The sequence below is a fragment of the Macaca mulatta genome, chromosome 16 (genome assembly GCF_049350105.2).
Source record: "Macaca mulatta isolate MMU2019108-1 chromosome 16, T2T-MMU8v2.0, whole genome shotgun sequence".
NCBI classification, from domain to species: domain Eukaryota; kingdom Metazoa; phylum Chordata; class Mammalia; order Primates; family Cercopithecidae; genus Macaca; species Macaca mulatta.
In genome coordinates, this window is record NC_133421.1 from 65,947,501 (window position 1) to 65,963,073 (window position 15,573).

The 15,573-nt window shown below is 59.4% G+C and overlaps 2 protein-coding genes across 3 annotated transcripts in view; both read right to left on the reverse strand.

The window, feature by feature from the left end:
• KRT16 (keratin 16) overlaps nucleotides 1–2,255 on the reverse strand; it is a 3,374-nt gene extending 1,119 nt beyond the window's left edge. Inside the window, exons 1-6 of one of the 2 annotated variants that reach the window (XM_077971787.1) lie at nucleotides 1,924–2,255; nucleotides 1,277–1,846; nucleotides 766–848; nucleotides 448–604; nucleotides 172–333; nucleotides 1–82 (exon numbers count right to left, since the gene is read on the reverse strand). The exon at nucleotides 1–82 is cut by the window's left edge and continues 44 nt beyond it. In XM_077971787.1, coding sequence (XP_077827913.1) covers nucleotides 1–82; nucleotides 172–333; nucleotides 448–604; nucleotides 766–848; nucleotides 1,277–1,810 — 1,018 coding nt within the window. In that variant the 5' untranslated portion in view covers nucleotides 1,811–1,846; nucleotides 1,924–2,255. Of the gene's footprint in view, nucleotides 83–171; nucleotides 334–447; nucleotides 605–765; nucleotides 849–1,276; nucleotides 1,891–1,923 lie in introns of those variants that run through there. The other variant, XM_015119649.3, reaches the window with a different exon arrangement.
• Nucleotides 2,256–9,085: 6,830 nt separating this feature from the next.
• Nucleotides 9,086–14,247, reverse strand: KRT17 (keratin 17). Its single transcript, XM_015119644.3, has 8 exons — nucleotides 13,731–14,247; nucleotides 12,600–12,682; nucleotides 12,011–12,167; nucleotides 11,244–11,405; nucleotides 10,617–10,742; nucleotides 10,310–10,530; nucleotides 10,184–10,206; nucleotides 9,086–9,331 (listed from the first exon to the last, which is right to left on the reverse strand). The coding sequence occupies exons 1-8, from the start codon at nucleotides 14,160–14,162 to the stop codon at nucleotides 9,237–9,239; spliced, it is 1,299 nt and encodes a 432-aa protein (XP_014975130.1). The 5' UTR covers nucleotides 14,163–14,247; the 3' UTR covers nucleotides 9,086–9,236.
• Between the last annotated feature and the right edge of the window lie 1,326 nt (nucleotides 14,248–15,573).

Genomic DNA, 15,573 nt, shown 5'->3' on the forward strand with positions numbered 1-15,573 from the left:
CCCTCCGGAGCTCCGTCACCTCAGTGCGGCTGCTCTGTACCAGTTCGCTGTTGGAGGCCACTTCTTTGTTTAGCTCCTCGGTCTGAGACAGGAAAGCAGAACGAAAGGTGAGGCTCTCCCAAAGCCCCCGGCTGGGAAGTGCTGCAGGCTCACTGAGGGCCCGAGCCCCACCTTGCTCAGGAACCAGGCCTCAGCATCTCTGCGGTTTTTCTCTGCCATCTGCTCGTACTGGTCGCGCATCTCATTCAGGATGCGGCTCAGGTCCACGCCAGGTGCGGCATCCATCTCCACGTTCACATCTCCACCGCTCTGACCTCGAAGAGCAAGCATCTCCTGGGAAGGGATGGCAGGAGGCAGTCAGCTCAGCAGACTCCTCTCCTGGCCCTGGGTGCATCTGGCAACCCCACCAAACCAGCCTCCCACCCCGGAAGCCAGCAGCAACCGCACCTCCTCATGGTTCTTCCTCAGGTAGGCCAGCTCCTCCTTCAGGCCTTCGATCTGCATCTCCAGGTCGGTCCTGGCCAGGGTCAGCTCATCCAACACCCGGCGCAGGCCATTGACATCGGCCTCCACGGTCTGCCGCAGGGCCAGTTCATGCTCGTACCTGGCAGGACAGAGGTCAGGTCCTCAGCTGCAGCCCTGAGGATTCTGAGGCTCGGGGTCTGCTGGCCCTGCTGGGTGGACAGAACTCCCTGCCCCACAGTGACAGAGCCCCACTCTTTGTCCCTTGCCCTCTGCCCCCAGCCCACCATGTTGGCTGCTCACTTTGTCCTGAAGTCATCGGCTGCCAGCCTGGCATTGTCAATCTGCAAAATGGGCTGCGCATTCTCAATGGTGGCTGCAATGATCTGGAGTGGGGATGGAGGACAGGAGCCCTGGTCAGCCAAGGACCTTACTACTTGAGCATGAAAGGCAGAAAGGGGCAAAAGGAACCTCCCCAAATCTGTAAGTCTCCTGGCTGGCAGGGCTGCCTTCTCCACCAGCTCAGGGTATGTAGGGACACACTCCATCCCAATCACCCCCTTCCTGGTTCCAAGGCAGGGAAGCTGAACTTGCAGCTGAACCCTTGCAGGAAATAAGAGATTCAGGGTTCCAGCCCCAGCCCGGGCACAGAGATGCTGAAAAGGACCCTCTGCCACCACTTCCCTGGGTGATCCTGGCCACTCTCCAAAGGTGCCCAGTCTCCCTGTTTGTAAAGTGTAATTGCTAAAAAGAGGTATCCCAAGGGCCACTATAGTGCCAGCCTCTCTCTCTGCTCCATACACCAGTCACCCACCTTGTTCCTCAGGTCCTCGATGGTCTTGAAGTAGGGACTGTAGTCTTTGATCTCACTGGGCCGCTGCCTCTGGTACCAGTCGCGGATCTTCACCTCCAGGTCGGCGTTGGCCTCCTCCAGAGCACGCACCTTGTCCAGGTAGGAGGCCAGGCGGTCGTTGAGGTTCTGCATGGTCACCTTCTCACTGCCCACCAGAAGCCCATCACCACCAGCAAAGCCACCACCAAAGCCACCACCCAAGCCACCACCCAAGCCACCACCGAAGCCACCACCATATCCTCCCCCGAAGCCACTACCAAAGCTGCTGCTGCTGCTGAAGCCACCGCCATAGCCGCCCCCCAGCCCGCAGGCTCCCCCAGAGGAGAAGCGGGAGGAGGAGACAGACAGGCCCCCGCCGTAGGTGCTGGGGGCGCGGCAGGACCCTCCGGCCAGGACGGAGGAGATGCGGCTGGAGCCGCCCCCGATGCCGCCCCCGATGCCGCAGGAGCCCTTCATGGAGCTGGAGGAGGTGAACTGGCGACTGCAGGTGGTCATGGTGCCGAGGAGGGAGGTGAGCGAGCGAGCAGTTGGCTGAAAGAAAGGAAGGTGCTCAGGAAGGCTGAGAGCGTGCTGTGGCTGCCTCCAATCCCAGAGACCTTTATATGCACCTGGGGAAGGCGGGGCTCTCCTAACTGCTGACTCCGGGTTCCCCTCCGGATTTCATCACTCCCGGTCCCGTCCTACTCCTCACTCTGGATTATTCAGCCCAGGATCAACTCCACTGTGTGCCGGCTCGGAGTTCCCACCCAGCTTTGGGGGTGTGGGGCTGAGAGAAAAACACACAAATGCAAGTAGGTGGTGACTCAGGCTAGGCAGCCGGGAATCAGGCTCCCGTTCCTGGAGCCCTCAGGGCCAGTGGGGCCTTGGCACAGGTGGCTTTGTGGCAACTGCGTCCCCAGGCAGTGAGTCAGCCCTTCAGAAGAACTCCCTGCCCCACAGTGACAGCCTTGGCTGAAAGATACCTCAGCGACGCCATCCCGGGCTGTCTTGGGGAGCAGTTGTGGGGATCCTACATGTCCCACTCTGGGCAGGGGCAGAGTTCGTGCCTTCACTCTGCTTGCTGTGTGGCCTGAGGCTCCCCACCTCCCATCTCTGGGCCTGTTTCCCCTCGGTGGTGACAAGGCTAGACTGGGTGACTGCAGAGTCCCTTCTGGTTCTAAAAATCCTACGACTCTCTTTCCCTTGTTGGATGTAATTCCAGTTCTGGAGGCTGCCTGGAGCCCCTGGGATCTCCAGAAGTGTGTGCACCATACAAACAGCACCGGCCATGGAGCCAGACAGGCGGCACCAAGTCCCTGCTCTGCCCTTACCAGCTGCATAGCACAGGCCGGTCCTATAACCCCTTGGTCCTCAGTTTTCTCATGTGTAAAAGGGGATGACACACCACTAGCCACAAAGAAACATGCGCGCAGGACCCCACCGGCCCTTCCCTGAGGGCCAGCCCTGCCCCTCAGCCTCCCCATCCTGCCCCTTCAGCCACCTGCTCCTCACACTCACCTCTACACACTGGCACCCTCCCACACCCCTACGCGGGACCCTGCACCCCCCACACTCCCAGCTGAAGAACACCACAGCCCCACACCTAGCTCCTCCACTCCTCTACCGCCCTCTCCTAATCACAGGCACCCCACCTGCAGGCTGATGGGAGGGAGCCCGTCCTGCCACTGTAGCCAGGTGTGACCCCTGACTCCGCCAAGGGCCTCAGAGTCCCCGACCCTGTAGAAACAGGACTGGCTGGGGATCCATTCCCAGCAGTTCTCTTTCCCATGTCCACAGATCCCAGACTGGACCTGGCAGCTCCATTCATCCAGCTGAGCTGGGGGAGAGCACTCGTCATGGGCACACTCAGGCATGCACGGAGAGCCTGGTGTGTGCTGTACGGTTCTGTGAGTGAGGATGAGGGGGGCGTTATTCCTGACACCAGTTCTCAGGTGAAGGAGCTGGGATTCGGGGAGGGTAAGTGGGCTTTCCAAGACACCAGTCACTGGAAGCTGAGATGTGAACCTGCCTGCCTGTTCTCCTTGCCTAAGCCAGTTCCATCACCCTGAGCCCTCTCTCTGTGCATCTCAAATTTGCATCATTTTCTTGATCAGAGGGAACAGAGGGGAAACCAGAGACAGGCGGAGATTCACTCAAAGTCACTCTGCTTTAAGCTGCAGAGCTGAAACCAGAACCCAGAGCTCTGGCCCTCTCCAGGCTCCCACCATGCCTGCAGGTGGGGCCAGTATACCCGACTCTCACCTACCTCCCCACGGTCACTGGCACAAGGTCTGCCCACAGTGGGTGTGGCCTTGGCCTGAGAGCCTGATCCAACACCAAGGCCTGGAGGGATGAGGGAGCACCAAGACGGGGCCTCCTCGGGGTGCTGTGGGGTGTCCCTTGGTGCTGGCCACTGGCCTTGCTCTGCAGTGCCTCCGTTGAGGTGAGGAGCCCAGAGACGGCCTGCCTCTGCCTGAGCTCCAGTGAGGCAGGTAATTCCTTGTCTCAGCAGAACCAGCGTTTTGTCACTGCTACATCTCCCCTGGCCACTCACCCCAGAGGTAAGAGCAGAACGGATGCACATGCCTTCAGAGCCAAACCTGGGAGAGGGAACCCGACACTCCCCACCCCCACCCCAAAGAGGGGCAAAGGGGACCCCAGAATCTTGGACAAAAACCTCAGTGTTCAGATGTCAGGGTGGGCGTGGAGTTCCAGTCCAACCACAGACCCATCACCCTCAGAACTAAAAATGGTCTTCAAGGTCACCAAAGGCTATCATTACCCCAAACGGAGAGGGCAAAATCCTTATCCAGGTAAAGCAGCCCAAAAGTGAGAGAGCAGAGACTCAAGCCAGCTCCACCTCCCAAGCCGGGGTTCATACCGACTCTCGCAGCGGAGTCTGCGAACTCTTCACTCCCTGCCCCCATGGTGTGTGCGCACACACACACCGCTTTCTCACTGGCACACTGCCCCCCGCCAAGTTCCCCATTCCAGGAGGTGTCAGGGTGGGATTACACACAAGCCCAGCACTGCAGGCCTGGGGATCTGCCTGGGCTGAGAAGCTGCAGGAAGTTGCTGACCAACGCGCCAAACCGCTCAGCCAACTCCATAAATCACGTACCGTACCTGCCCTGTGCACAGCTCTCGGGGGCTGGGGGTGAAGAGGGAGATGGTGACATAGTCTCTGACCTTCGAAGAACTTATCATTTGACCCTGGAGGGAAAACTAACAGTGGAAAATATAGAACCTGGCCAGGAGCCCTGGGGTGCTGGGCTTGCCTGCCACGCCCACACCACAGGAGGCAACTGGGGTAGGCATTGCCCCCCTGAGCCTCAGCAGTAGAGGAAGGAGCTGCCCTCCTGGCGTTGACCTCTGGAAGGGTCCTAGCAGAGAGAGGCACCAGCAGGGCCTCAGAGGATCTGAGCTGACAGAGGAGGAAGAGGTGTTTCCTCTGCACCAGTGATGCACACCTGCCCCAAGGTGACCAAAGCCAGGACCACTAAGCCTGGTGAGCACAGAGAAGCCCAGTGGGCATCCTCCAGGCAGAGGATTCCTCCCCGTGCCCTGCCTCCTCCTTCCCTCCTTCGTCCTGCCCATGTCAAGCATGAGGCATGAGATCATGGCATACCTGAGGCGGCCGGGAAACACCATTGGCCAATACCACGCCTTGACTTGCAGTGATTCTCCAACCAGACAGATCCTCAGAGTCCCCATGAAGATTCGCAGCCCTTCTCCGACTCCCGCATCAGCACTGCTCAGGACAAGCCTGCTGGTGGGGCTGTTTTGCAAGCTCCCCAGCCAGCTCAGGCTGGGCAGGCAGGAGGCAGCTTAGGGGGTTGAGAGGAGGGCAGAGAAGCTGAGGAGAGTGAGGGGGCTGCTGCAGGGCCCCCAGCCCCGGCTGGACAAGTCAGAGCCACAGGCTTCAGGGCAGGAGGAAGGAAAAGTGGAGCCCCACCGAGCCAGGACAGAGCAGCCTGGAATCGGGGCAAGCAAGGGCGAAACCTTGGGCAGGACATTCAGCCCCTCTGAGTCTCAGTTTCCTTCTCTGGGAAATGGCATATTAGGAGATTAGAGGTCAAATAAATAAAGCACCTGGCAAAGGCTGGTGGCTAGAGTTATGTTTATCAGCAGGTGTTTATAAAGCACCTACTAAGTGCCTGGCACTGTGCTGGACACTCAGACTCAAAGATCAAGACAGAGAAGCCCTGGAGACATAGTCTTCTGGGGAAGAAGGTGGTAAAGACAATCCCAATACACTAATGTCAGGTCACGATGGGGTGCTGGGGCGCTGCAGAGAAACAGAGGCAGCAGGGTCCCTGGGGGAGAAGAAATGTCCAGGCCCAAGCTCTGCCCCTATGATGGCTCCCAGGATCTGGGGAAATCTGTGGGTGCCAGGCCCAGCTCCGGGGATCCTCTCCCCTCCTGCATATTTGATGCCCCCCTTCTGAAGGTGGGGCTGTCACAGCCCTTCACAATCCAACCACAGATCAGCAGCTTCTGCCTTGAAGACGGAGTGAAACATTCTCTGCAGTGGGCAGGGTGGGTGTGGACAAACTGTGAGTCCCATAAGTCTCATAGCTGGGTCCCCAATCCAGCCCAGGCACATGTCCCCAGCATCCTGGGCCCACTTGGGGTGCCTGTTCTGCACAAACAAGGACCTGGACTCCTGTGTGAGTCTCAGGAAATCCTCAAGAGGGGCTCCCATTGCCCCCACCCAAGGAATGTGAGCAGGAAGCTGGTGCCTCCACGGAAGGCTGCGGACCTCAGGGGGGTGTGGGGGAAAGAGTGGGCCTCTCTCAGGGATGTTTCTTCAAATGGTCACTACAGCTCAGGGTGAGGATGGGGTTCTGTCAAGTTCAGTTATCCCCTCGGCTCTGTGCATGGGGTAAACCCACCTGGCTCCGCTCCCTCTGTTCCCCTCATCTCCCCAAAACCTGGGTTGCCACAATAGAACCACACTGCATATGGGCTGAGGGACTATTGTCAGTCCCTCAGGTTCCCTTGGGGCAGGCGTTGTCTCTCAGGGTCAAGACCGGTGTCTCCTCCTTCCCCTAGACTCAGTGCAAACCAGGCACAGAGCGATGGCATGCCATGGATGAGTGTCCCCCGCCACCACATCCGTCTCCCTACAAGACATGCTGCCAGGTCAGCCCCTGCAAGGGGGTTCCGGAGGCAGGCTACCACTAGCATGAGCCTGACCTGAGAGTCATATGTGTGTGTCCATCACACGAGACCAGGTGTGGCAGCTCCAAGGGCAACCACAGATCTGCAGCTTCTGCCTTGATGACAGGGGGTGAAACATTCCGTGCAGTGGGCAGGGCGTGTGTGGACAAACTGTGAGTCCCTCCATGAGTCCCATAGCTGGGTCACCAATCCAGCCCAGGCACATGTTTCCAGCAGCCTGGGCCCCCTTGGGGTCCTTGGACGAAGTCATTCAAGTCTCCCCACCATCCCCTGGCAACCACTGCCTCTACTGGCTCAGCTCTCTGGGCACACTGGGGGGCTCCCCTATTCTGGACTCCTAGCCTCTGCTAGGTGCCTGGCACTGTGCTGGGCACTCAGACTCAAAGATCAAGACAGAGAAGCCCTGGAGACATAGTCTTCTGGGGAAGAAGGTGGTAAAGACAATCCCAATACACTAATGTCAGGTCACGATGGGGTGCTGGGGCGCTGCAGAGAAACAGAGGCAGCAGGGTCCCTGGGGGAGAAGAAATGTCCAGGCCCAAGCTCTGCCACTGTGGCGGCTCCCGGGATCTGGGGAAATCTGTGGGTGCCAGGCCCACCTCCAGGGATCCTCTCCCCTCCTGCACATTTGATGTCCCCCTTCTGAAGGTGGGGCTGTCACAGCCCCACTTTGTGAAGAGGGGCTTCTTCCCCAGCAGAGGGGCACAGTCTGGGGCTGTCTCTGGTCCTCCCCACACTCTGACCCCTCCTCACTCGCGCCATCGGTAATTGTGGACCCCAGGATCTACAGGAGGGAGAGAGAGCCCTGCCTGGAGCCTGAGGTGGGGCAGGAGGTGGGGCTCGGCTCCTCTTCCCAGCATGGAAGCCGGGCCCACTCCCCTCCCATGCCTGTCTCCATTATTGACCCCCCAGGCTCCAGGACAAGGGCTGAGTCACTGTTCCTTGGAGCCTCAGTGTCCCCATCCACACAACGAGGTGCCTTCCCCCAGATCCTCCCTGTTTCCTGGGACTATTCAGATAAATGAAGTCACCCTCCAGAATGAGCCATCTGCAGCCCAGGGCTGGTTCTTCTGGTTGTGGCAGGATGTGTGGTGGGGGCCTGGTGCAAGCAGTGCCTCCCTCCTTCCCTCCATGGCGCCACATTTGCTGCCAGACAGCAGGGAGACGTCAGCCTCTGACGGAGCAGAGCCTGCCCTTGCTTTGAGTCGTGCAGATGCTGCTGCAGGCGCAAGTCCCCGACTCCAGGCAGCCATCTCCCCTGCAGAGAGAAACACTCTCCCGGGATGTCGTAGCTCCGAAGTCCAGGGAGGGCCTGTGACCAGCCCAAAGTCGCCCATACTCCAGTGGTCAGTACCCACCCCCATCCCTGGCCTCTGCCAGTCCTGAATCCCCAGCAACCCAGGCTCAGAGGGCTCTGGCCACTCCCATTCTCCTCGGGCCTGGGCCCCACCCCAGCCTCCAGGCACCAGGAGAGAGAGAGTGTTTGGGGACCCTGGTCTGATGACACCCCAGGTCCAGCAGTGATGAGGTGGAGGCACCCTCCTCCTACTAACCCCCTATTTGAAGAAAACCAGGAAAGCAGGCCGTCCTGCCTGGCAGTTTCCGGATTTACTAGAAGGAAGATTTCCAGGTGTCAGGCTCACCTCCCACAGACTGTTCCCCACAGCCACGTTTGCTGCCAACAGCAAGAGCTGGGGCTGGTGCTCAGAGGGTGCCAGGAGTGGCTGGAGCAGGACTGTTCCTCCTCCTTTTCCTAGGAGGCAGTTTCTACCCTCCCTCATGCCACCCCTGTCCCTAGTGGGGAACCAAAGAGGGTCCAGACCGCCAGGGAGAGTGGCACTGCTCCCTGGGCACAGCCACCCCATCTGCAGTGCCCCCCGCTCTGCCCCATCCCCATCCTGAGCAACAGCTGACTACGTGAGGAAACATTCCTGAGAGAGGCCCCATCCTTTCTCCCACACCTGCCGGGGGTCCGCAGCCTTCCCTGCAAACACCCGCCTCCCGCTCACATTCCCAGGGCAGAGGCAATGGGAGCCCCTCTTGGGGATTTCCTGAAACTCACACAGGAGTCTGGGACCCAACCACCCAGGCTGCCTTCCCCACCCACCCTCCCTTTGTGCTTTTCCCAGCCCTTGCCCACCTCCTGCCCCATCTAGGGGGAGGGCACAGCCCGCAGGACCGGGAGGAGCAAACTGATTGAGTGAGTCATCTCTGAGGATTCAGGCTCCCATACCTGAGACCTTCCCATCCATTTATGGATGAGAAAGCAAGACTCAGTGAGGAGAAGTGACTGCCTAACTTCCGGAGGTCACAGAGCTACTCACAGGGCAAGCAGAGGCCACCTAGGACCACACCTGATACACCGACTCCACCCTGGGTCTAGCGCAGCCTGGACCACCCCCTGAAAATCTTCAGCCCTTGGGACATGCGAGCACCCCCTCCAAACTCTCCCCAGACTTACTCTTTATGCTGGTCTAAGCTGACCCCTGACCTGCCAGTCAACAACAGTGGGTATCTAAGCACCATCTCCCCTCACCCTCACTCCTTCCCATTTCATCCTTTTGTCCCTAGTGCCCACTTCAGGGGCCAGAACAAGAATACATTTCATAGCTGAGTCAACAAGCTTTATTGTCATCAGGCAGAGAAGCATGGGGAAGGGACTGAAGCAGGGGAGAGGCTGGAGAGGCCGGAGACTTCGGGGCAGATGGGGCGGCTGCCTCCCTGCCTCCTGGGGGGCTGGCCAGGGGGAGCTGAGTCCTCAGCGGGTGGTCTGGTGGACCTGCTCGCGGGAGGAGATGACCTTGCCATCCTGGACCTCTTCCACAATGGTACGCACCTGACGGGTGGTCACCGCTGCAGGAGAAGAAGGCGCTTGAAAGTGGGTAGGGACCAGGAGACCCTCGCTAGCCCAATAGCCCTCATGGACAGGAGCCGGCTCTCTCCCTCATCCTCCCCCAGGTGCTGTGAGTGCCTCCACTGGCACTTCGAGGTCACACTACACACACATCCCTTCTGTCCCTGCCACCGCCTCCCTTCCATCCCATCCCTCTGCCGGTGGCCCTGTGTGAGTCTTGCCTCCCCAGATGGGTTATTTGATTCTGACCCAGTGTGTCCTGCCAGGGAGGAGCCATGTAGACTCCATGCAATCCATCTCTATTTCTCTGCAGTCTCCAGGACATAGATTTGCTCCTATCTCCCCCATCAGACTGGGATCGCCAAGACAAAAGCCAGGCCCCTATCTCCTCCATTAGACTAGGAACCCTGGGGCTAGGATCATATCTTCTCCCTCAGATGGGAATTTGGAGGACAAGGACCATGTCCCTATCTCCCATCAGGCCAGAGTCCCCAGAGATAGGACTGCTTTTGCTCATCCGAAAGTTGTCAAGAGCAAAGATCATGACACCATGTTCCTGTCTTCCCACCAGATGACAATCTCCAGAGCTGGGACCTGTCTCCTCCATCAGACTAGGATCTCCAAGGTAAGGACCAGTTTCCTACTCCACCCCCATCAGACCAGACAGTGTCTCTCTCGTTTGATCTTTTCCTGAGTATCAATCCTCAGTGCTAATGGATCACTTCTCCCACCCCTGCTGAGAGACAGCCATCAACTCCTGGAGCTCCTGGGGACCCTGCCCCGGCAATGTGCAGGTGGGCTGCCTGTCCCATGCACCCAGTCCCCAGGGTCTCAGCCACCAAGATGCTTACGTTCTTTCTTGTACTGAGTCAGGCTGAAATAAAAAAAAAAAAAAAAAAGAGGAAATTAGATGTGGGTCTGAGAGCCCCACCCCTGCCAAGAGGCCCCCAGCCCTGACCCCAGGCGCCCCCACTCACTGGGCGTCCTCGCCCTCCAGCAGGCGGCGGTAGGTGGCGATCTCCTGCTCCAGCCGCGTCTTCACGTCCAGCAGGATCTTGTACTCCTGGTTCTGCTGCTCCATCTCGCAGCGAAGCTGGGCCAGCTGCTCCTCCACGCTGCCGATGAGTCCCTGGATCTGGGACAGCTGCACGCAGTAGCGGTTCTCTGTCTCTGCCAGGCTGCCCTCCAGGGATGCTTTCTGCAGGAGGGCAGGAAGACCAGGGGTCAGTGAGGGTGGCCAGTGCCCTCTTCTGGGCCCACCCCCATGCACAGGACTGTTCCTACCATGCTGAGCTGGGACTGCAGCTCGATCTCCAAGGCCTGCATGGTGCGCCGGAGCTCCGAGATCTCGCTCTTGCCGCTCTGCACTAGCTCGCTGTTGGTGGCCACCTCGCGGTTCAGCTCCTCTGTCTGCAGACGGGACACAGGACAGGGCAGTGTGAGCCTAGATCCCTCTCCCGAGTCAGGCCTCCTCCTAAATCTAACTGTGGAGAGAGTGGTGCCTTCTCACCAGCTTCCCACATCCCAAAGCCCAGAAACATGCCATTTGAAATGTTAACTTTTTATGGTTAATCCCTGCGTGTGGGAGGCACAAACCGGAAACTTGAGAACCAGCCAGAACATGTAGCCTAGCTCTTGGTGCTAGTTCCTGACTTCTTGAGTGAAAGGTGGGGACTCCCAGGGTCTTTACCCTCTGCCTTTATTCTGTGGGGGCTCCCTATCTCCCCGCCACCCCCCAGATCCCAGCTTGAGCTCAGCTCCAGGTCCATTGATGCAGCGGGTGATCCTGTGATCCATGCAGCTTACTGAGGAGGGGGCACCTCCAAGACACCTGGCCGTGGCTTACTGTCAGTGCTAAGGCCCCCGAGCCCCAGCCCCTAAGAGAGACCTCTGGCCTGCAGCAGCCCCCACCTTGCTGAAGAACCAATCCTCGGCATCCTTGCGGTTCTTCTCTGCCATCTTCTCATACTGGTCACGCATCTCGTTCAGGATGCGGCTCAGGTCCACACCTGGGGCAGCGTCCATCTCCACATTGATCTCACCGCCCACCTGGCCTCGCAGGGCATTCATCTCCTATGGAAAAACGGGATGTGGGTGTGCACATCTGCACCCATCCTGACCTCTCACTCCCAAGCCTTCCCCACAAGGGGACCCCACTCCCCACAAGGACCCTTCCTTTGTTCTCCCTCTGCTCTATCTGACCCTCTAAATGATTTTTATTCATCTGCTCAGTATTATCTCCACCATCAGACTCTATCTCCCCCATTAGACCAAGGGCTCTCCAAACTAAAATCTAATTATTAGACCTAGGCCCCAAAAACTTCCACTCTAATTTCCAAGCTTCTCTGTAGATGTTCAGCTTTGAGAGTTTGAAATGGAACAAGAAGGAGACTTCCTTACTTATCCCCTGCCCTCGTGAGGTAGGCCAGGGCAGGTAGAGGGAGCCTCTGAGGGCCCCTAGGAGGTTCCCTGGGTACAGAGAAGCCGTGTAGTACAAAGAGGAGTCTACCCTGCACGCTGGACCCCAAGGATCAGGGCTCTGCAGACGGGGAAGCCCTCTAAGGTGACTAATCCCATGCGCCTGCTCTGCTCTCTCCCACGGCCTCAGCCATGGCCCAGCCCCAGGGCTCTGCCACCCACTCCTCAGCCTCTTTGACCTTCTGCCCCAGCCACCTCACCTCCTCGTGGTTCTTCTTCAGGTAGGCCAGCTCCTCCTTGAGGTTCTCAATCTGCATCTCCAGGTCGGCTCTGGCCAGGGTCAGCTCATCCAGCACCCTGCGCAGGCCATTGATGTCGGCCTCCACGCTCAGGCGCAGGGCCTGCTCTGTCTCAAACCTGCCGTGGGAATCACAGACTTCAGCCCAGGCTGCTTGGACCTGCAGGTCCAGGTCCTGGCTGCTCACCTGCCTTCATTTTGCTAGGACTCTAAGGGGTTGGAAGGGCTGATGAGAAGGTCGAGTGGAAACAAATTCCAGTCCTGGGGCCCGGGAACCATCACAGGGCCAGATCCCACGCCCACCAGCTTCCTTACTTCTCTACGCCTCCCACCTCCCCTCCCTCTCTTCTATTCCCTGCCTAAGCCCAGCAACCTTCAGAACTGGCTGCCTTCCCTGCATCCTGGACTAAGGAGTGGGGCTCCTAGCACCGCCCCACCCTGAGCTCCTGGGCCTTGCCACAAGCAACCGAGGAGTCCTGGGGTCAGGAGGGATACCCCGAGATCCTCCCTGAGCTGGCCCGGGCTGCCCAAGCCCACTGGCCAGGACTCACTTGGTGCGGAAGTCATCAGCAGCCAGACGGGCATTGTCGATCTGCAACAGGATGTTGGCATTGTCCACGGTGGCTGTGAGGATCTGAGGAGATGGGAGAGTAGTCAGGTCATTGGATGGGGGTGGCTGAGCCCACACCAGCATTCTGAGCATATCTTCCTGCCTGGGGGCCTCTCTTCCCTCGCAGTCCCTTCCTTGCCCTGTGCTGTATTATTGGCAGAGGAGGGGCAAGCAGGAGTCTGAAGGGCTGAAAGGTGCCTCTTCTTCCCCCGCTACTCAGTACCTGCCTCCCCCACCAGACCCCCATGCCAGGCTCAGCCTTAAAGGAGAAGAGACAGCTGGCTGGGAGTATGAGGCAACCAGAAAAGAATGGAAAACGTCCCCAGGCAGAAGCTGTCCCAGAATTCTAGAACAAGGGAGGGGATGTGGGCAATCCCCTCGTTTCACAGCCAGCTAGAGGGTGCCCCTGACAGGCTTCCCCAAAAGGAGGCTAAAGGAGCCCTCACCAAAGAGTGGTTCCAGATCAGAAGTCAGGATCCCTCCTAATCCCTAATCCTGGGCTCCAGCCAGCAGCCCCGCCCCCTGGGGTTTGCTGAGCCCGTCTTAAGGGACAGCAGGAGGAAAGAAGAAGCCAAAAAAATCCCCAAATAAGGCACATCAGAGGCCTTCCCCACCCTGAGGTCCCACCCCACAGGGACCTCCCCCCGCAGCAGGTGCTATCAGGAGCTCACTCAGACACCCCCACTCCACATCACCCAACACCCCCTCCTGCTGACCCCTGCTCCAAAGGAGCAAGACACCACGCATCCAGCGGCCCAGGGGCCCAGCCCTCCCTCTGCATCCTCCTGCCTCATCCTACAACCTCTCCAGGTAGAGGAGCTCCACGAGGGAGAAACTGAGGCTCCAAGGGGCTCCACAAGGCCTGTTTGTTCATGACTCAGCCTGCTGCCCTCAGAAAAGGGGGATGTGGGCCACACAGGGGCCCCAAGGCAGGTTCCCAGAAGCTAAGCCACAGCCAAACCACCCTTGGCTCCCTGAGGCCCTGTGGCTGGACTCCAGGCCTTTGGCCAGGGCAGGAATTGGAGGGAAGAAGTCATGCCCCCCGGAGACCCCTCCCACCGGCAGGCCTTACCTTGTTCTGCAGCTCCTCGATCGTCCTGTGGTACTGGCTGTAGTCACGGGCGGGCCCCGGGGCCTGCCTCTGGTACCAATCACGGATCTTCACCTCCAGTTCAGTGTTGGCCTCCTCCAGGGCGCGCACCTTGTCCAGGTAGGAGGCCAGGCGGTCATTGAGGTTCTGCATGGTGGCCTTCTCACCTCCGGCCAGCAGCCCATCAACGCCCCCAAAGCTGCTGCCATAGCCACCGCCAGAACCAAAGCTGTAGCAGCTGGAGTAGCTGCTACCTCCGAGGGCGCTGCCCAGGCCTCCAGCAGATCCCAGCCTGCAGGAGCCGGCACCCAGGCCGCCAGACAGCCGACAGGAGGTGCGGGATGAGCCGCCCCCCAGGCCGGAGGAGCCCTTGATGGAGCTGGAGGAGGTGAACTGGCGGATGGTGGTGGTCATGGTGGCAGCGGCAGGAGGCAGGCACACAGGAGAAGGGCTGGAGAGGAGAGGGGCCCCAAGGTGTGTAGGGCTGCCGGGGTTTGCCCGCTTCCTTTATAGGCCACCAAGTGGGCGTAGCGATTACAACAGGCTTGCTCCTCTGTTTCCATTCCCCTGGGCTTTCATCACCACTGGCCACCTGCCAGCTTCCAGGTGGCTGGGGGCCCCCTCCCCGCCCATCATCAGGAATTTGCCTCATTTCTCCAAATCCTCATGCTGGGTGCCGTGCGTGTGCGTGTGCGTGCCTCTGGTCTCAGGCCCGTCACCTGTGATTCAGGCGGGCCCTCCAGCTATGCTTTCCCATGACCTAATACGGAGAAGAGCAGAAGGCAGGACGTCACCGTCCCCAGGCCCTCCCAGGCAGCCACCACCCCAGCCCGGCCCGCCTCAATCCTGTCTGGTGGGGAAATGGGTTGCAGTGTCAGGTGACCCCCCTGAAGTTGCTGTCTTTCACCCCACACTGCTCCACCCACGGTGCTGGCCTGGGGCTGGGTGCTGAAGAGACAGAGGGGACTGAGAGCCTATCCTGCCTTGGAAACGGAGCCCAAACCCACCAGGCCCACCTCACAGCACAGAAATGCCATCAAGCCTCGGAGACCAACCCACGTCGCAGATAAAGAAATTGGGACTCCAGAGGGGTGCAGTGTCCACACTGGCCCCTTCAGAAAAGCACTCTAGGGGCTAGAGTTCCATCCAGTCAGCTTCTGACCCTGCCCCATCCCGAGAAGCCCTTGCTAACCCAGTCTCCTCATGTAGACCTTTCCCCAGGTTTACACCCCAGGGCTGGGGTGGGTAAACAGGGGCTCAGCTATAGGATGGGGAAATGGTGGGCAGTGCTAAGACAGGATCTAAACCAACTGAGAGGGGGATGCCCCCTTCCACTCCCCTCACCCTTTTGTACCCCAAGAGACCTCAGGGTCAGGTGAGGGGCATTTATCTCAGGTCTCAGCCCACAGGAAACCTAAAGTATATTGCCCAAGAAGAGGCTTTTACTGAGACCCCAGCCAGCCCCCTCCCCACTCCAGGCTCCCCAAAATGTGGCTCCTCAGGTGTGCCATGTGCCCCACCCCACAGCCCCACCCTTCCCTGCCCACCACCCCAAACCCGACCCTGGGTCCCAGGGTCCCTCCAGGCCCGCTGGGTGGAATGTGGTCATATTTCAGACTGTCGATGGCTTCTACTTCCCAGACAGGCCCAGACAGCCCCGCCAGCAGCTGAAAGAGATTCCTCAATAGCCCAGTGGCTGCCAAGCCACCAAAGCAAACAGGACGCCCCCCACGCATACACGCACAGCGGCCACCCCACCCCACACACACACCCCAAGCTGGGCAGAGCCGGTCTGGTTTCCTGGGCTGGCTGCGTCGCTGCCACC